This window comes from Dipodomys merriami, unplaced genomic scaffold (genome assembly GCF_024711535.1).
Source record: "Dipodomys merriami isolate MVZ:Mamm:240054 unplaced genomic scaffold, mDipMer1.0.p SCAF_24, whole genome shotgun sequence".
Classification (NCBI taxonomy): domain Eukaryota; kingdom Metazoa; phylum Chordata; class Mammalia; order Rodentia; family Heteromyidae; genus Dipodomys; species Dipodomys merriami.
Window position 1 is genome coordinate 15,827,860 of NW_027203826.1, and position 21,046 is coordinate 15,848,905.

Here is a 21,046-nt window from a genome sequence, read left to right on the forward strand (position 1 = left end):
GGGAATCGTGAAAGAATAAAAAACAGTATGTGTGTGTGTGTATGTGTGTGTGTGTGTGTGTGTGTGGCTTATGGCTTAGAGGATAGATCTCATTGATAAGTGTAATAAAGAAAAACTCTCAGAGAATATTGAGCTGATTGTGAATTTAGGATGTGGTAAAATTCTTAGTTATAATGAAATGTTATGTGCACAGAATTATTAATGACTGCAAAAGAGTTTGGAAGAACAAAATGTAAAATGTAAAATAAAAACAAAACAAGTAATACATTTTTCTCATATAGCATTAAGGGAGGCATAAAATATTTCATTGAAAAAGAGGCAATAAGGAAGCAAAATAGAGGAAAATAAATGTTACTTTTTAACAAAACAAAAATACTTTACCTCTATGTGTGGATACAGGATCAAATCTAGGTGCTTCTGAACACGATACTTGAACTTTACTTCTGAGTTGCTCCACTATTCTTTCAAAAGAAGTTAAAATGTTTATGTTTCATCAACTATATGAATCTCAAGATGAAGTATAAAAAGACTATATAACTGCCAATTGAATTTAATTAATATCCAAATATATACCAGATATCACTTAACTACTTATAATTATGATTTTATTTAACATTCATAAGAAGTATAGCTATTATCTATGTCTATATTTATGGAGAGGAATATACAAAGCTTAAGAAATTATTAATTGCCTTATTTTACACAGATAAGCTAATTTATAAAAAAGTATTGAATCATGCTTTACGTTCCCCTCTAACCAGGTTTATTCAGGTAAAGGGCCTGCAGTAGATTATTTCATGGATTCACTCAAGATTTTATGATGAACACAGAGAAGTATATATTGGTTAGGACCATCTTTCACAGTGACTTTTCATTATAATCATCAAATATTTATTAACATATGTATGATGTCGATAACCTAATTTATCTATTTTTCTGGTAATATTTATCAATTTATCTATTTTCTAACCAACTATAATTTTAATGCACGTTTTCATCCAAAATTTTATAGACAGGCATTTTCTAGCACCACAGTTTGATATGGTAAGTACCATGGCATTCCCAAAACTAGGAGGAATTGCTTCATTATAAGTGTGTTTGTCAAAGGATGATCTATGATCTATATTACACATTTGGTTTACTTTTTGTATTCTTTTTTTGGTGAAAATACCATACAGAGGGGTTACAATTACATGAGCAAGGTAATGAGTATATTTCTTATCAAGCATTTTTGCCTCCTCCTTTGTTTTCCCCCTACCATTCCTGCTCTCCAATCTCCATGACTACATTCCCCCCCCCAAAGTTGTAAAGTCCATTTCAACTCATTGCTACATCTCATTGTTGCAATGGGTCCACCTGTATCCCTATTTAAACAATTTGTTTTTTCCCTTCCCCTCTACAAATTATAACAACATCAAATACAGTGAAAACAGGTTATACAGTGGAGGAGGGACATACAAAGCAACAAATAAATCATCTTATAAATATGTTAGAAACGATAGAAAGAAAGAAAAACCATTTGAGTCCTTATCTTGGGGTTCATTGTGCCTAACATCATCTTATCTGACCTTTTCTGCTTGTCTCAGACATATACTAGTTATTGCAAATAAGGGAAACCATGGGACCTATGTTTCTTTGGGCCTGGCTTACTTCACTTAATATAATTTTTTCCAAGTCTTTACATTTCCTAACAAATGGAGCAATGTCATTCTTTCTGATGGAGGCATAGACTTCCATTGTGTATATGTACCACATTTTCTTGATCCATTCATCTACTGAGGGGCATCTGGGTTGGTTCCATACTGGAGCTAGATTACATGACTTAAAAAAAAAGAACACAGATAGGCTCTTACTTAGAAAAAAACTACTGCTATTCATTTGCCTTTAAAGGCCAAATCAAGTTAAAAGTAAGCATGGCTATTACTCATTAACAAAAAGAAATGAGACCCAGACAAAGTATTTTCTGCCCTGTTTTACAACTTCATAGAGAGGGAAATCTTGGATATTGTGTGTTGTAATGTCTTAGTATTCTCTCAATCACTGTATGTATCCACAGTCGCATTCACCATGGCCTGGGGCAACTGGACTTTCAACTCTGACTTCATCCTGTTGGGAGTTTTTGATCACAGTCCCATTCACACGTTGATCTTCTCTGTCGTTTTCTGCATCTTTACGTTGGCTCTCCTGGGAAACTCAACCATGGTTCTTCTCATCTACCTGGACAGGCAGCTCCACACCCCCATGTACTTCTTCCTCAGTCAACTCTCCCTCATGGATCTCACGCTCATATGTACCACGGTGCCCAAGATGGCCTTTAACTACTTGTCTGGCAATAAGTCCATCTCTCTGGCAGGTTGCGGGACCCAGATATTCTTCTACGTGACTCTACTTGGTGCCGAATGTTTCCTCTTGGCCTCAATGGCCTATGATCGTTACGTGGCCATTTGCCACCCACTAAGATACCCCGTTCTGATGAGCCAGAAAGTCTGTGCTCTTATGGCAGCTGCTTCCTGGATTCTTGGCTCCCTTGATGGCATAATTGAAGTTGCAGCCACATTATCTTTTTCCTATTGCGGTGCCCGGGAAATACCTCACTTTTTCTGCGATGTTCCTTCCCTTCTCCCTCTCTCTTGCACGGACACGTTGACCTTTGAAAGGATGATCTTTATTTGCTGTGTGGTTATGCTTCTCTTCCCTGTAGCTGTCATCATTGCGTCTTACGTGCGTGTTATTGTGACTGTCATCCGCATGGGATCTGGGGAGGGTCGCCACAAAGCTTTCGCCACCTGCTCCTCCCACCTCATGGTGGTGGGAATGTACTATGGTGCAGCCATGTTCATATACATGCGGCCGGCCTCTGGGCGTTCACCCACCCAGGACAAGATGGTGTCTGCCTTCTACACGATCCTCACGCCCATGCTGAACCCCCTTATCTACAGCCTCCGCAACCGAGAGGTGACCAGAGCTTTCATGAAGGTATTAGGGAAAGGCAAATCTGGAGAGGGAGTAGTCTAGTGGTCATTGGGCTCCTTTTTTCCAACATTATGTATATATTTATATACAGAATCAATGCAATCCAGCATGCAATATTTTCTTATCCTTAAATTTATAGCAACCACATGAGATTAAGAAAAGGAAAACCATTTGAATTCTTGTTGATGAGGATTCTTTTGTGAATTATTCACTGTAGTACACTGTAAATATTCATTGAAGTAGAAAACACATAATTGTATACTGTATTTTATATTACTTTTAGCAGATGAGAGATGCCTGCCCATTAATAATATCTCATTAAATGCAGAGATTAAAGCTGTGTTGTTTAGGTATATATTACATTTAATCTTAGAGGAGAACTTCACACTTAGTGGAAGATACATATCAGACTTATTATCATATTCAAATAAAAATCAATTATTTATTCAACCATAGGTTCATATTTTTATAGATTATTATGAAAGTAATTTTGATAAATAATAATGGATGCAACTATCAGATAGATAAAAGAGAAGCATTTTATTAATGTTTTATCATTGTGTGCTAACATGAATATTTTCATAGTAGGATTTAATTCCTACTATTATTTTATCTCTAGCCATTGATTTTTCACCTTGTAGGGTGAAATGTTAATAAAATCATTTGTTTTGCATTGTTATATATTTTAGGTTTTCTTTGTGTAATGTATTCATTGTATATAAATTTTCAGATTAATTGATAGATAATATTTAGTTTTCAGTGGTTTCTATTAGTCTGTGTTCAAATCCATCAACATTAACTATATCAGCAGTTGATTTATTATGTTGCTATTTCATAGTCTAGTATGGAGGTTAAGTATGTTTTGCTTATCAATTCATGAGTTGATGGATATTGATATTGGATCATTCTGTTATGATGTTATATAATTATAAATATATGTGTCTAAATATTTATGAAAATATGCTCTCATCAATTTTGGAATGTAATTAAAAGGGTATTGATAAATTTTAAGGAGACACTATGCATAACTGTGTGAAGAATTGTCAGACCATCTATCTGCTGCAACAGATTTATTTTCTACTTATTCTACTTATTGTCTGCTTGAGAAATAGTGCTTTATACTCAACCAGCAGTGCATGGTCTCAAATATTTTTATTATCTCTTGTAAAACAATGTTGTTCAAATATGTGACAGGGTACCTAGTTGTAATCCCTTTCCATGTCCTGATAGCTAAGGTATTAAGCATCTTGTCTCATATTTCCTGGCTCTTTCAATCTATTTTCCTGGAAAAAGTGAACTTAGTTGATTGCTCATTAGAAATTGGATCAAAATTTACCATATCCCAGTGTAATTTATATCTAATTTCCACATATTAGAGAGAACCTACAAGATTCTAGACACTCATACTGAGATCAAAAGAAAATACTCTTAGGAGAGAAATACAGAGAAGTAATGACTGTGATTTTTATACTTATAAAACATATATATATATATCAAAATAAACCTAGATATGGAAATAAAGGCCTCGTCCTCTTATTTTTATTGTTTTGATGGTTTTGTCTTCTTTTCTTTGTGTATGTATGGTGTATTCACATATATCTTCAGGAGGGAAGGCACAGAGAACTTGAGGTACCAAGGGTAAAAAAGTGCAACAGTGAAACTCACTGGACACTGATGAAAGTGAACTATAAAACTCATGGGAGAAACTAGGGAGGCAAAGGGATAAAAGGGACTGGAGAGAAAGAAAAAGGAAGACACTATGAAAAACAATGTACTCATTATATGACTCAGGTAATTGTAATCCCTCTGTACATCATTTTTATAAAGTAAATAAAATATCAAAGTTTAAAAATAGAAATTGGATTGTCATATTTTATTATTGCAGTTTATTTTTACAAGATTTTATGTTATTTTACCTTTTAAATGAGTTGCCTTTTCATTTTTTCACAATATATGTTAAGCAAGAAGTTTGATTTTGTTGATTTTTAATTTAAGAAAGTTTAATAAACGTATTTTTATATTTTATTGTAAAGATACTGTACAAGGATAGAATGCTCATACACTGTACAGTTACATGAGTAAGGTAGTGAATACATTTCCTATTAAGCATTGTTACCCATTCTGTTGTTTTTCCCCTATTATTCCTTCCCTCCCTGCCTCCCTAACTCCTCCCTCCCTACCCTGAAATTGTAAAGTTTGTTTTCAACATAATATCTTGAACATCTCTTTCAACCTTGTTTCAGCATTTTGTTATTTCCCTTCCCCCTCCTCAAATTAGAAAAATGTATATACAAAATGCAGGGCACCAGAATCAAATACAGTGACAACAGGGAAGAACACACAAAAGAAACCAAAAAAATTACATAGTACATTAAAAACAACACCAACAAAGAAAAAACCTCTTGTGTCTATATCTTGGGGTTCATTTCACTTAGCATCATCTTATATGGTTATATGTACATAACTTTTTATCTTTTCTGCTTATCTGGTAAGATTATCCTAGACATATATTAGTTATTGCAAATAATGGAAACCATGGGACCTATGTTTTTTTGGGTCTGGATTACTTAATATAATTTTTCCAAGTCTTTCTATTTCCTAATAAATTGAATGGTGTCATTCTTTCTGATGGAGGCATAGAATTTCATTGTGTGTGTGTGTGTGTGTGTGTGTGTGTGTGTGTGTGTGTCTGAATGTGTGTGTGTTTGTGTGTGTGCCACATTTTCTTGATCCGTTCATCTACTGAGGGTCATCTGGGTGGGTTTCATATCTGAGCTATGTTGAATAATGCTGTGATAAACATAGTTGTGCTGATACCTTTAGGATGGCTTTTTTTGTGATCATTTGGGTAAATGCCCAAAAGTGGGATTGCTGGGTCATAGGGGAGCTCTATGTATAATATTTTGAGGAACCTCCATAATGCTCTCCAGAGTGGCTGAACAACTTTACACTCCCACCAACAATGAAATAGGGTTCTCTTTTGGCCAAAATCCCTCTAGCTTCTGTTATTGTTAGATTTCTTGATTATAGCAATCCTAACTGGGGTGAGGTGGAATCTCATTGCTGTTTTGATTTGCTTTTTTTATGGTTAGAGAAGTTGCACATTTCTTCATATGTCTATTGGCCATTCATATTTCCTCTTCAGAAAAGTCTCTTTAATTCTTTAGCCCACTTATTAATTGGGAGGTTGTAGTACTGACAAAATTGGTTAAACACCTGTGGAAAACTAAAGCTAGACCCTTATATATCACCTTGCACAAGAATCAACTCCAAATGGATCAGACTTCGAAGAAAAAGCAGACACCCTGAAAACATTATAGGAAGGAATAGGAGAATGTCTAGGGCTTCTTGGCACAGGCTGAAATTTTCTTAATAAAGTCCCAGAAACACAACAAATCAAAGGAAGTTTGGACAAATGGGATCACATGAAACTGCAGAGCTCCTGCATGGCAAAGGACATAGCTAGCAAGATCAACAGCAACCTCAGGGATTGGGAGAAGATCTTCACTAGCCATACAACAGACAAGGGTCTCATATCTAAAATATACTTAGAACTTAAAAAAATTAAATCCTCAACAACAAATCCTCAAAGAATTAACAGTAAATCTTTCATCCTGTAGTCCATTTTACTCTTTGACTATTCTTCACTTCCTTCAAGATGGTTATTTAGTGCTCAGAGTGTGAATTTGTACATTTGTTGATTTTTCAGTAGTAAATAATTTTGTTGTGACTGTAAATGGATTTTTTTACTAATTTCATTTTACCTCATCTGTTTACAAGATAGACATTGCAATCAAGTTTCATATGCTGATTATGCATTCCAACAATTTGCTGAGCTGATTTATTTCCTATAATCAAAGTTATAGCTCAGTTTTGACATTGTGTTCCTTTTTGAAGTATTCAATTAAAGTATCAAATAGTATGATTTTGTGGGTGTGTTGCACAGAGTGCAACATGCTTCCAACATTCTAACAGAAGGGGAAGAATTTATTTCAAATAAATTGAGACTGTGAATATGGTTAATTGCTTCCTTTTCAGAAAGCATCAAAGACCCAAAGTCATTTCATAATGTAAGAAAAATTATACTGTAGTGTTTTTCTACATAACTCTTCTATAAGCTGGCAAATTCATTGGTGTGACTTAGATAATTGTTCTCATGTATATAAGTAAATATGATTAGCATTTAATAATGAGTAACAAATTCAGGGTGCTGAATAATAGTCGACATTTTATTGGGTGGTTTGTGTGTTTCCCTTGAGTTGAAAGCAGTTGGAAGATGTGTTTATTTTAACTTGATGCTAATAAATTCATTCTTTGGAAAATTTGGATGTTTTTATAAAGATGCAGAAGGATTCAGCCCAAACCATGATAAGTCTGAATTTTCAGTGGAAAAAAGGTTAGTCCAATATGTGAAAATGGAGCCAAGTAAATTGAGGAGATGTATGAGGATGGAAGATATGTGGAAGAATAATGAAAGAAGTAACACTGATCAAAATGTACTACACTAACAAACTAATACATTGAATTGAAATAGTACTGGACAGCTGCTTAAGGATCATAAATACAAAGAAAATAAATCAAAAAAATTAGGGGAACACTTTTAAAGATTTGTACTAACAGATATGGGAAAACACTTTAATAAAGGAACTAAACAAGAACAGTTAAAAAAATTAGAACATTTCATAAGATTAAATATAACCTTTTGTATTACTTACCTGTTTATTAATTTTGATGTTCAAAAGAACTTTAATAGATTCACTTTTCTCTGCTCAGTCAATCAGTTGAACAAACACATATAGGAAGGGCTGTACAATAGAGCTGATACTTTACCATACAGATTAATTACAGGACATTAATAGAAAGTGCTAAGCACTCAGATGATTACCAAAAGATCATACTAACAGTTTGTTTTTCTAGATATTTATGAAAAATAAAATATTTCAATATATGAAAAGAAAATATCATGTTTAATATTTAGTTGAATATTTCGCATCTTATCTACAACTCTAGGTATTGTTCATACATAATATTACAAAACATAAAATAATTCAGTTTTCAGGATATAGATATGTTTCTATACCTCCTGTTAAATTCCATTAATCTATTTTTATGAGGGTGACATGTTGCTTTAAATAATAAAGCTTTACAACATCTTTGGAAGTCAGATATTGTAATATTATCACTTAAATATTTTTATAAAGATTGTTTTTATGTGGTTTACTTTTTACTTCAGAATTGATTTGAACCTTTTTATCTATTTTTCTTTTTTTTAATTTAGAAATTTATTCTGTTTAATCCACAAGCTTTATATAGCTTTAGTTTTAAAAAAGAAGACAAACAAAAACAAACAAGAAAAAAACAGTGAAACCAAGACACTATTCCAAAGTTTGGGCCTTTCCAAATTCCAAATACAAGAGTTCTGAAAAAAGTTGTATATACCAAATTGGAAGAACAAGACAAAAATATGAATGGAGCCATGACATCCATGAAACAAAATTTTATATAACTGAAGGATCCTTTCTGGGACTAGTTAATTGCCTTTACAAAAAAAAATCAATCAGAACAGAATAGAATGAAATTCCAGTGTTCTGAATCAACTTGTTACACATCAATATAACCCCACAGTGTCCTGGCAAGTAGTTGTACAAAAGAGTTGCCATTTAACAAAGCAAATAATGATTACAATATATCTTGATTAATGTAAGGAATACCATTGAAATTCTAATATGTATTAATTGACCTTATAGGTTTTAGGGGCAAGTGTGGCTATTTTGATATTAGTAATTTATTCAACATTTTACCTGGAACATCTTTACATTTGTGTGTTCAATTGTTTTCATCAATATTTCATAATGTTCACTATGGAAACTTTTAGCTTGTTGGATTTTATTCCAATGAATTTTAAAGTATTGTAAAAAATAATTTTATTTTAAACAGCTTCCCAGTATTGTTTACAAATACTCTTATTATTGTTCATTGATTTTTGTATACTATGCCTTTAATCAAACTGGTTAGCATTAACAGTTTATTTCTAGGGTCTTTAAATATTTTGTCTTTAAAAATCACATAATCAGGAAGTGGTGCTGTGGCTCAAGTGGTAGAGCTCTTGCCTTGAGCTTAAGAGCTGAGGGACAGTGCCCAGGCCCAAGCCTTCAAGCCCCATGACAACCAAAAAAAAAATCATATTATCTGCAAAGAAAGCAATTAGGTACCTTCTTGATTAGTTTAAATGAATGTCTTTTATTCTCGTATGTCATTGTTCTGCCTTAGACTTAAAGTGACATACTCTATAGAATTGATGATAATGAGCACCCTTCTAATAATTAGAAAATGTTAAAATTATTTAGATTTAGTATTATGTGCATGTGTGCTCATCCTATATGACCTTTTTTGTACTGAGGTGTGTTCTACCTGTCCCTAATTTGCTGAGTGCTTAATAGGAAAATATCTGCCAGGTGTGTTGGTACACGTCTGTCATTTTTGCAGTCAGAGTGTTGAAGCAAGAGCTTCAGCAAAACTATACATAGGGATGTTCAGATGAGTTTGGTTATGTAGTGAGATCTTGTCTCAAAATTGAAATAGAAAGATGTGAAATTTTGTTAAATTATTTTTCTGTGTCCCTGCAATGACCATATAGGGCTTGTTCATCATTCATTTTTATTTGTCAAGCCATCCTTATGTCCCGATGGCAAAACAGTTATTTTGTGAAGACTTTTTTGTGAAGACTTTTTAAAATATTGATGAGTACCTCTTCTAAGTATTTTATGAAAAAATCATTTTTATTTATCGTGAATGTTAGACTGTCTTTGAATCTTTTTATGACCTTGTCTGATTTTGGTCTAAGGCGCTAATGTTGGCATTGTAGATAGAGTTTGGGGTAATTCTCTCATTTTAAGGTATTTTCAAAGTGTGAAACAAATTGGTGTTTTATACCCTTTATTCCTTAAAAGTGAAACTTTCAAATCTTGAGTTCTTCTTTGATGGGAGTTTATTTATTTTTGATTCAGTATAATTATTTGGTATTTGTCTTTCTAAACTTTCCACTACTTCATGAAATGAGTTATCTGAGTTAATCAGTCGTTAGTTTCTAAATTCACATACACATACACATACCCATGATAGACCTCCTGAGGACTGAATTAATATTATTCTTAAGTTTATTAAGTCTTGGACTTTCAAACTACTTATTGCAATCCCATTGTCCACTTTTATTAACTGGATTTTCTTACCTGTGTTCTGGTAATGATGGTCTTTGACAAGTTACTCTTGGGTATACTGATGTCCCTGAATAGAGAAGATAAGCTCCCCAGGGTTTTTTCAGAGACTGTATGGGAATATGCATTTTTAATATAAAAGAGGACATAATTGACATCTTTATACAATGTAAGAATGGTTCTTTGTTTCTCTGAAGATATTTTCAAGCCTGTCTGTGTGGTACGATTTGTTTAAATTATTTTGGATACTTCTACTGACTTGGAGAAGGTAATAAAAACTTTGACATCTTCTCTCATGTAAGACCATGAAATATTCAAGAATAAGTACTTGTGGTTAGATTATAAATGCAATGTTAAAGTTTACTTTTTTATGATCAATAGGAAATGTGCTCATTACCTTACTCACGTAACTGTAACTCCTCTGTATTTTTACAATAATATATATAAGAAAAAAGAAAAAAAGAAAAAAATTCTTTCTATAGCAATGATTTCAAGAAAGTTAGCTAAGTAAATAAAAGGTATTTCTTTAAGAGATGATAGAGAGCAGGAATCCGTTTCCTTTATTATGATGTTTGCATTGATTTCCAATGCCACCATAGTGATATGAGACATGGTAGTGGATTCATATCTGACAGATAAGATCAATATAAATATGTGGTTAATATTTGTTTACATTAACTCTATTAACTCCAAAATTTAAAAAAAATGATTCGAGTACTATAGTCATCCCTCACTATTATCATGGTTCACTTACTGGGCATCAATGTATTTGTGTGTGTGTGTGTGTGTGTGTGTGTGTGTGTGTGTGTGTGTGTGTGTGTGTGTGTGTGTGTGTGTATTTAAATAGGTAAATAGTGACCCCTCAACTATTGCACGACTTGTGCTCCAAAGATTCCTGCAATAGGTGACTATCTAATGCTAATACTTCATAGATTTTCACCTATCAAAGCTGAACATCACTCCTGTGATAACTTGCAAAAAGATAAAAGAGGACATTGATTTAAAAGCCACAAACAGCATATAGAAGTGATAGATGATCAATAGGCAGAAAAGTATTTATTCATGAAAATATTGATTTAGATAGATATTGTTGGAGTGCTTTTACTGACTTATGTTAGTTATTTTAGCATAGTGCAGTTAATAGTTTTCTATGACAATAGGTCAATTTAGAACAATATACTTTGTAATTTCATATCTAAATAATTTTTTCCAATACCTATAAAATATATTTTATTTCTTTTTGCTTAAAATGTCAAATTCAGGGCAGGATGCAGTGGTACATACCTGAAAGCTACAAAGAGGGAGGTAGTCACTTTTTCAAATATAAGGGAACCACATCCTTTTATTTAAAAGCAACCTGGGTTAATAAAACAAAAACTTATTTATCTTGTCATAAAAACTTAGATCTAATTTGTATATTTCATCAGTCTTTACATGTGACTTTGTTTTAAGGCAACATCTCCTAAGATTCTAATTAACTAAAAAGTCAAATTAAAACAGTTTGTTCATTCTAATTATAGATTGCATGAAGTAATACCACTTTATTTGAATTATCTACTTAATTTACTAAGTTACATAAAAGAAACAAAAATTATTGGAGCATGTGGGTAAAGCTCAGAAATGCTTTTATAGTGCTTGCAAATCCAGGCATCCCTCATCAGTACAAGCAGTGTAATGATTTACTGTAAAGAGAAGAAAATGCCTCCTTTTAATGCTGTGTATCAACTTCCATGAATGCTATATATTTAAAAATTCAAATTAGTGAAAAAACTTCAAAGTTATAGCATATTGAATTACTCACTACTTCTTGACTGCATTTCTCACATTTATTTACATTAAGGTATGTTGTATTATGCTTTTTTCTCCCAAAGTGAAAATATTACCATTTTCAATATTTTCCTTGTTCTTCTAGAAATCTCCATACCTGGAGTAGTTTGGGGATGATTGAAACAACACTAACTAAAGTAGAATGTGTCATTACCCATCACAGGGAAAATGACAAATTATTTCAAAGTACATACAATATAAATTATGACTTCAAGTTAGTTATTTGCAAATAAGTGGAAGACAAAAACATGTCATTGACCAATCAGCTATGATAGTAAATGAAATCAATTAGGTCTGTCAGAGAATTTAATTGCAGATAGCTGTTTCCTAAGTGTTGCTGTTAGTTGCAGCAAAATTTGCAAATTTTTGTGTGTATCCTGTTAAAATATTATGAAGTAACAATGCTTGATAGGAAATGGACTCATTACCTTGCTCATGAAACTGTAACTCTGTGCAGTATCTTACAATAAAATATACATTTAAAAATGCTATAAAGGAAGGTAGCAGAAAGAAAAAAGTTATGGAAAGCATCAGGAAGTCAAAGACAACCATTTTTTAGACAAAAGACATTAAAATTATCCCAGTAAAAATTTTGAGTAAAAACTAAAGACCAGAAAGTTCTGGATGAAAAATGAGATAACTGAACAGTGAAGGGATTGTTTATAATCTTGGATAATCTGCTAGAAACAGAAATGAAATCATGAAAGGGAGGTAGTCAAAGATGGGAATCAACAGTGCAAGATTCATAAAATGGGAAGGCTGAAAATAATTTTGTTGGAAATGGAAACATTTACTTATTGTCACAACACTTTTTTAAAAGTAGATTGTTTATGTTCACAATGGTATTTACATATTAGAACAATATTTCCCAAATTAACAATCATATTAAAATATAACATGGATTTTGGTATTAAAATGGTGATAGAAACTGATGACTATTGTCTCACTCAGGAAAAAGTGGGTGATTTAACTACAAGATGGTCAAATATAAAACTTACATAGGAAAGAAAGAATTTGTTAAGTATAATGGAAATGAACATAGAAAAGATTTAGCCTTGAGTGTGAAACAATGGACTGGCATTAGTTCTCTGACAGATCAGTACAAGAATACAAATTTACATAACAAGAGTTATATAGGAAACAATGCACAAAATTGCAAAGTATAGCCCCCAAAAAGATTGAAAATGTCTTTAAATTATCATAAAAATATCTATTTCAAGTATGTAACTTTAGGCTGTTGAAAAGTACATAGTAATTATTTACAGACTATTTTTTCATAATTGCTCTACTAATATTTGCTTCAACTAGACAATGGCAGGCTTTAGTGAATGCCTGTTTTCACTTTCCAGTAGTCTCTGTGGAACTGTTATTTTGAAAATCAAAATAGACACATTGCTATGAATATCTTAAAAATAGCAAACAAACCTGGGTGCTGGTGGCTCATGCCTGTAATCGTAGCTACTCAGGAGGCTGACATCTGAGGATCGTGATTCAAAGCCAGTCCAGTCAGGAAAGTCTGTGAGACTCTTATCTCCAATATATCACTAACAAAACCTGAAGTGGCACTGTGGCTCAAGTGTTAGAGTGCTAGCCTTGAGCTGAAGAGCTGAGGGACAACACCCAGGCCCAGAGGTCAAGCCCCACAACTGAGAAAAAATAAAAATGGCAAGCAAAATATTACCCTAAAAACCACACAATTACATTTCATAAAATGTTAAATGTTATGAAGATTTGGAAGCCTTTATATCAATACAGAACTTCTCTAGATTAACAATGAACAAATCATGGTTTTCAGGTATTCACAAACCACATTCAGAGGATTGCACCTAGTTTGTGTGTCAATGTCTAACTTGAGTGTGTTATCCAAATTCTAATGAAATTAACTCTTGAAATTTATGTTCTTACATAGATTTTTCAATGTTACCTAAATCAATGCTCATTAATATAAATACTATACTATTGGATCGAATGGGAGAAAACAAGTGAGGGTCCTGTGGCCTCTGGAATACTGTATTCCCCAGAGAGGATGAGGAAATAAAAGACACAATGGTGGCCCTTTTCTACATGGTGGGAGATAACATGTTTGGTTAAGTTAATTCCTAGGTATTTTATTTTTATTTTATTTTTTGTGGGGCTATTAGAAATGGAGTTGCTTTCCTGATTTCAGCCACACTTTTCTCATTGTTGGCATACAGAAAAGCCATTGATTTTTGAGGGTTAATTTTATACCCTGCTACCTTGCCAAAGTTTTGAATCAGTTCAAGTAATTTGGGAGTGGAGTTCATGGGATTCTTTAAATACAAGATCATGTCATCTGCAAAGAGGGAGAGTGTTACTTCATCTTTCCCTATTTGGATCCCTTTTATGTTTGCATCTTTGCTAACTTAATATTTCCTTCCTTTTATGTCCATCTTTCCTGAAAACCAGCATTATCAGTAGATGGCCAATTCCACCATGGTGACATATTTCCTCCTCATGAGCTTTGGTGAGGACTGGAAGCTCAGGCTCCTGCTCTCCATGTTGTTCCTGATGATGTACCTGGCCACCCTGTTGGGGAATCTCATCATCATCACTGTCACCACCATTGACCAGAACCTGCACACGCCCATGTACTTCTTCCTCAGAAACCTCTCTATTTTGGACATGTGCTACATTTCTCTCACTGTCCCCAATGCCTGTGTCAACTCTCTCACTGGCAACAGGGTCATCTCTGTTGGTGGCTGTGCAACACAGATTTTTCTGGTCATTTATTGTGCTTATGTGGAAATTCTGTTTTTGACTATCATGGCTCGGGATCGCTACGTGGCCATTTGTCAGCCTCTCCACTACCCTGTCATCGTGAACCACAAGTTTTGTGTACAGACCACTCTGGCTTCAATACTCAGTGGTCTCATCTATGCTGCTGTACACTCTGGCAACACATTACGGCTGTCCTTCTGTCAGTCCAACGTGGTCCCTCAGTTCTTCTGTGATATCCCCTCTCTGCTGAGGCTGTCCTGCTCAGACACCTTCAGCAATAAGCTCTTGCTGCTTCTGTCTGTCTTGGTGGTTGGAGGTAGCTGTTTTGTCTTCATGGCTTTGTCATACATCCGAATCTTTTCTACTGTGTTCAAATTACCAACTAGAGAACAAGGAAAAGCCTTTTCTACCTGCACACCTCACATCCTTGTGGTAACTGTTTTCCTCAGTTCCATCTCCTGTGTCTACCTAAGGCCTTCAGTAGCCTCTGAAACACTCCAGGACATCATCCTTTCCATCTTCTATACTGTCATTCCACCATTCTCAAATCCCATCATCTACAGTCTTAGGAATAAGCAGGTAAAGGAATCTGTAAAGAAAGTGATATTGAGACAGTTACATTTAAGAAAATAGTGAAGATATATTTAAGCACATATAGAATCTCTTCTCTAGATTTTCTAAACTATACAATTCAATAGCTAAGTGATCAGTAATAAAATAAATATTTTATATTTTGCATCAATATTTCTATCTAGCCTTCATAAATGTGGAAGTAATTTTAGTAAGTATATTATTTAGTCCACAAATTGAGTCCAGATATTTTTCTGAGAATCTATTTAGATTAGTTATGTTTATTATTCAATTAATACCTTGGACAATTAGGAGTTTGAGGACATGCTTTATTGGGCCAAGCATATATGTGTCTATTCTTTTTGTTTTACATGAATAGTAGATATTTTATTTTTATTTATTTATTTATTTTTATTTTTATTGTGAAAATACCGTACAGAGGGGTTACAATTACATGGGCAAGGTAATGAGTACATTTCTTATCAAGCATTGTAGCCTCCTCCTTTGTTTCCCCTTCCCATTCCTTCCCATCTCCCACCCCCTCCCACCCCCAGCCAAAGTTGTAAAGTTCGTTTTTCGACATAACGACTTGTACATCTCATTGTTGCAATAGGTCCACAATGTATTCTTATTTAAATAATTTGTTTTTTCCCTTCCCCTCCATGAATTATACCAACATCAATTTTTTTTCTTTCTTGCAATTGTTTCTAACATATTTATAAGATGATCAATTTGTTGCTGTGTATGTCCCTCCCCCACGGTATAACCTCTGCTTTCACTGTACTTGATGTTGGTATAAGTCTATTCTTTTGGGCAGGCTCACAACAAAGGTAAACACAGTTTGTGCTCACATATATTAGACCACATGAATTTTTCCAAAGCAAACATATTTATCGATATTTCTTTCTTGCTTTTACTTTTTGAGGAAGAATTCACAGGGTGACAGAGGTTTTTGACTCAGCTCTTCTAAGCTATTCCTTTTTATAAAAGTTTTCCAAATAGTTTGTACTACTAGTGGCTGAAACATCACTGAAATTCAGTTTGTCTGCCACCTAGATTTAAACATTTTACATTTTTTGTACCAGTACTGGGGCTTGAACTCATGACTTGGATACTGTCATTTATCTTTTTTGTTCAAAGTTCACTCTCTACCACTTGAACCATAACTCCACTTGCAGACTGTTACTGATTAAATTGAGAGAAGAGTTTCATGGGTTTTCCTGTCCAGGTTGACTTCAAACCATGATCCCCAGATCTCAGCCTCCTGATTAGCTTTGTATTGGTCTTTGAATTAGCTATGTATAATGATTTTAAGAGAAGATATGAGCTTCCCAACATAAAGAAAAAGAGTTAACATCACAGTGTACAGTACATGTTTATCCATCTTCAAATCAGAATGAGAAAGACTCTGTGTCAAAATTACCAACAGAAATAGAGGTTTTTTTTCTATTAGATAAATTCCTAATGTTACACCTAACTTACATGATATACCACAACCAACAATGGAATATGTAAATAGTTGTTCCCCTAAAAGTTACAATATTTTTCTATGCTATGATTCCATATGATTTGTAGGGCTTTGTTCTTCAGTCCAGACTATCTCTAATATTTTCAAATTATCAGGATATATATTTCATGGTATTAGAGCTCTTCTTCGATTTAGCATGTTTGGTTTACTATAAAATAGGTAGACAACCTATAGGGTAGAGTGAAGAATTTAAAATTAAAATTTGTATTTTTAAATCAATTTAGAAAGTTTGTTCCAATGAAAACAAAAGCATCTTTGGTTACACACTCATTGTTTAATAGATATTTTTATTCTTTCAAATTTTGGGCTATTGTTAACACTACTGCTACTAATATTTGTGTGTAGATGCCTCTCTACAGAAGTTTTTTTGTGTCTTTTGCCTATAACTACAAAGTATATGATCAGGGATCTGGCCATTTCCATTCTTTGCAATGTTCCAGAGTCAATGACTATAGTGGAGGAAAGATGCCTCAAATTTATGAACGTTTAGAAGCAGATGCTTTCCTCTTTCAAATTGTCTATAACTTCAACTCTCTTCTTACTTTGTGGAAAGCATCTCAATTACAAAATGACTCTGAATCTCACCCCCCCCCCATCAGCTTTGTTCTTCTTGAAAGGAAACAGGAGCTTTATTTACCTCAAAATCTCATTTTTATCTGATCCTTATCAGAGGGTCTGCAAATTTAATTTGCTGAAAAAATGCACTGACTCTCATAAACCTGAAATGGATTTGTACTCTATACAAGCCTAAAAAGTAAGCAATCCTGTTTCTCTGTTTTTCATTTTAATAAGGAGAGCCATGGAATACTCACAGGAAGAGAGAAGGCCTTGAGCACTATTATAAGAAAGACTTATTGTTATAAAGAATAGAACATGGCTGTGAATGGTGTAGTGACTCATGAGAACAGCTTTAAAAGTAGTGCTACAATGATACTCACTTGACACTACAATGGAACTATACAACTACTGATTGTGTGAATCTAACATGAGCTGAGTGATCTGTATGTTTCAAAAGAAAACTTCTTTTTCCTTTAATTCATAAAGATTGCTTTATTTGATAAAGCATTGGACATTTCACATATATATATATATATATATAGCTAGGCATTTGATATTATATAATGTGAAAGCATAATAGTCAAAAATGTTAACAATATAATGTACATGGAATATAAGTTGTCTGCCACACTATTACAAGGCTGACTGCCAGCTGCTACTATACAGTATCATGAAAGAATATTGGATCACTTAGTGTTGTGCACAAAAAAGATTAAAATTTGGAATTTGGAGTATAGTTTCATTTTCATACCATCAAAATGTCAATATTTTAAGTTGAACTATCATTAATCAGGAACTGTACATATGATGTAAGAATACTAGAGCCCCCTTTTTACAAGGTAGCAGCTATGATTTGACTATGGTTTGTCTGTGGTTTATCCCTTCTGAAATTCCTTTTGTTATGTTTTCTTTACTATAAATTTCTTTTACTTTCATTGTTATTGTTGAGTTGATATACAGAGGATTTACAGTTACATGAATCAGGTAATTAGTAATGAGTAAAATTCTTTTTTAACCACATCTCCTGTTCCATTGCTCTCTCCCAGTTTTTCCCTCCCATCTCCACCTACAAGAAACGTGGTTCAGTATTATATTAAGTGAAGTAAGCCAGACCCAAATAAAAGTAGGTAGCATGGTTTTCTTCATTTGTAAGAACTAGGCATGTCTATGATATTCTAAACAAGGAATCTCAATAATTCAATTGCTTATTGTATAAGACCACATATAAGGAAGCATATCAATATGAACTCCAAGATATGGAAACAAGAGGTTCTTATGTCCTCTAAGTAGTTTTTGTTTGTTTGTTTCTCTTACTTTTCTGTACCTTGTGTCTTGTATATTTAAGATTATTTGATCTGAGGAAGGGAAAAAGAATCACAGAAACAGCAGGACAAAAAATGAACTAATACCACACTGATACTTGACACCATGTTGGATATGAACCTTACAACTTTGGGAGGAGGAGAGTAGGAACAGGTAAGTAGGAGAAGATGACAGATGGGGTAACAGTGTTAAGGGATGTGAAGGGTAAACAAAGGAGGAGGCTGCAATGCTTGGTAAGAAATGTACACATTATCCTGCCCATGTAATTGTAACTCCTCTGTACAGTATGTTCACAAATAAAATTAAATTTAAAAAAATGCAAAAAAAAACAAATGTACTGATTACTTTACTTCTGTAACTAACCCCCTTGCTATTACCTTTTCAATAAAGATTATTGGGGAAAAAAGGAAAACGCATCAGACTTCTCCACAGGTATTTAATTTCTGCAGTGAGATTAAATATATTCTGACATACTTTTCAGTTTATTGGTGAAAGAACTAGACAGAATTGATATGGATACAGAGAGATGGTGAAACTGATAATATATATTAAATATATGAAAGAGAGAGATTTCCTTTGGGCTCATGAATGTCCTTAGTCTTTGGATTCTAGCTACAGTGAGTAAATAGAGTGAAGCTGTGTTATCTTTTTCCCCTAGTCTCCTGAGACGTGTTAGCTCTGTGTCTTACTGTGTCATTTTCTGGTCTCCAAGAAGTCTGTTTTTAACAGTTATTTTTAATTTCACTCTTAATTCCCTAGTTCCTTTTTCAGAAAGGCTAAAAGGTTTGGATTCTTTATATTCACAACATTGTATATTGAACAGAACTTTACTAACCAATATGATCTTTTCTCTACTGGGTTCTATCTGTGTCTAGATTATTTGTTGGATTTTATTTTATACTTTTTTATAATCCAATAATTGATCTAGACATTGAGAAAGTTGACATTAGAAATAATCTTTGAAATAAAAAAGCCTTTGAAAAATGGAAAATTCTACAGCCGTAGAATTTTAAAGATTATTTCTAATGTCAAGTTGCCTGGTTCTTAAAAACTATATTCCATGACCAACGTGTGTAATAGTGAAGATATGTAAGTTGGATTTCTGTAATAATTGGGGAGTGTGTTAGATGTGCTCAAAGGTCTTCCAAATTTCAGCATCCAAGATTTGAGATAAGACACAAGGAAAGAAAAGGCAAGAAAGGCAAAAAGATAGACGAAAGACAGAAAGAAGACAGAAAGAAGAAAGAAAGAATTCGTTGTAACAATGAGTTGTACACGACACTATGTGGAAAACGAACTTACTACTTCAGTAGGGTGAAGGTGGGGGAAGAGTAGTTGTGGAGGTGGAAGGGAAGGAATGGTAGGGGAAAAAAAAAAGCGGAGGCAACAATGCTCGATAAGAAATGTACTCATTACCAAGCTCATGTAACAGTAACCCCTCTGTACAGAATTTTTACAATAAAAAAATGTACAAAAAAGATACTAATGTCCTTTACAAAAAGAGAAAAGCAAGGCAGGAAAGAAGGAAGGAAAGAAAGAAAGAAGGAAGGAAGGAAGGAAGGAAGGAAGGAAGGAAGGAAGGAAGGAAGGAAGAAAGAAAGGAAAGAAAGAAAGGAAAAAGAAAGAAAGAAAGAAGGAAAGAAAGAAGGAAGGAAAGAAAGTAAAAGATAAAACAAGATATTCCAAGAAGAAATAATAATGTTACAGTAAAATTTTCTACATTTATAGATTGCTTTCGGAAGTTACAGGAGTGTCATGATCTGAGTATGAATCTCCTTTGTAAGTTCAAGTAGATATAATACTGGCTGTGTTTTTTGTAATAGAAACAGCTTTGAAAAGTTGCAGTTCCCATCAGGTTTTCTGTAAGAGGAACATTTCTGGGTTGAGTGTAATTAGGATCTCAATTTCAAAAGTCAGTGAAGGTAATAGAGACACATATATCAAATAGAATTGGGGTAGCAATGTAGAAAGCTGGAACAATAGAAAGAAATCAAATATTTCAGGATTAGCTTTGTTAGCTGATAAAGCAGATACCTTAAGGGCCAAATTCTTTCTTTTTTAAATTTTTTATTGTGAAGATACTATACAGAGGGTTACAGTTACATGAGCAAGGTAATGAGTACACTTCCTATTGAGCATTGTTACCCCCTCCATTGTTTTCCTCCTACCATCCTTTCCCTCCCTACCTTCCCCGAGGTTCTTTTTTTTTAATTGTGATTAAGTGATCACATAATTTCCCAAATTTCACAGTATTGTGGAATAATGATGCTCATTTAAAGTTACAAATTCATTCTAATTTTCCTGGAGCAAATGT

General features: G+C 33.5%; 1 protein-coding gene across 8 annotated transcripts in view; it reads left to right on the forward strand.

Moving 5' to 3' along the window:
* Positions 1-2,065: 2,065 nt before the first annotated feature.
* Positions 2,066-21,046, forward strand: part of LOC138835627 (olfactory receptor 2M3-like) — a 38,380-nt gene continuing 19,399 nt past the window's right edge. For 6 of the 8 annotated variants that reach the window (XM_070034095.1, XM_070034094.1, XM_070034096.1 and 3 more), the window contains exon 1: positions 2,066-2,976. In XM_070034095.1, the coding sequence (XP_069890196.1) occupies positions 2,068-2,976 (909 nt within the window). In that variant the 5' untranslated portion in view covers positions 2,066-2,067. Of the gene's footprint in view, positions 2,977-14,441; positions 14,528-18,754; positions 18,886-21,046 lie in introns of those variants that run through there. The other 2 variants (XM_070034101.1, XM_070034100.1) reach the window with 2 other exon arrangements.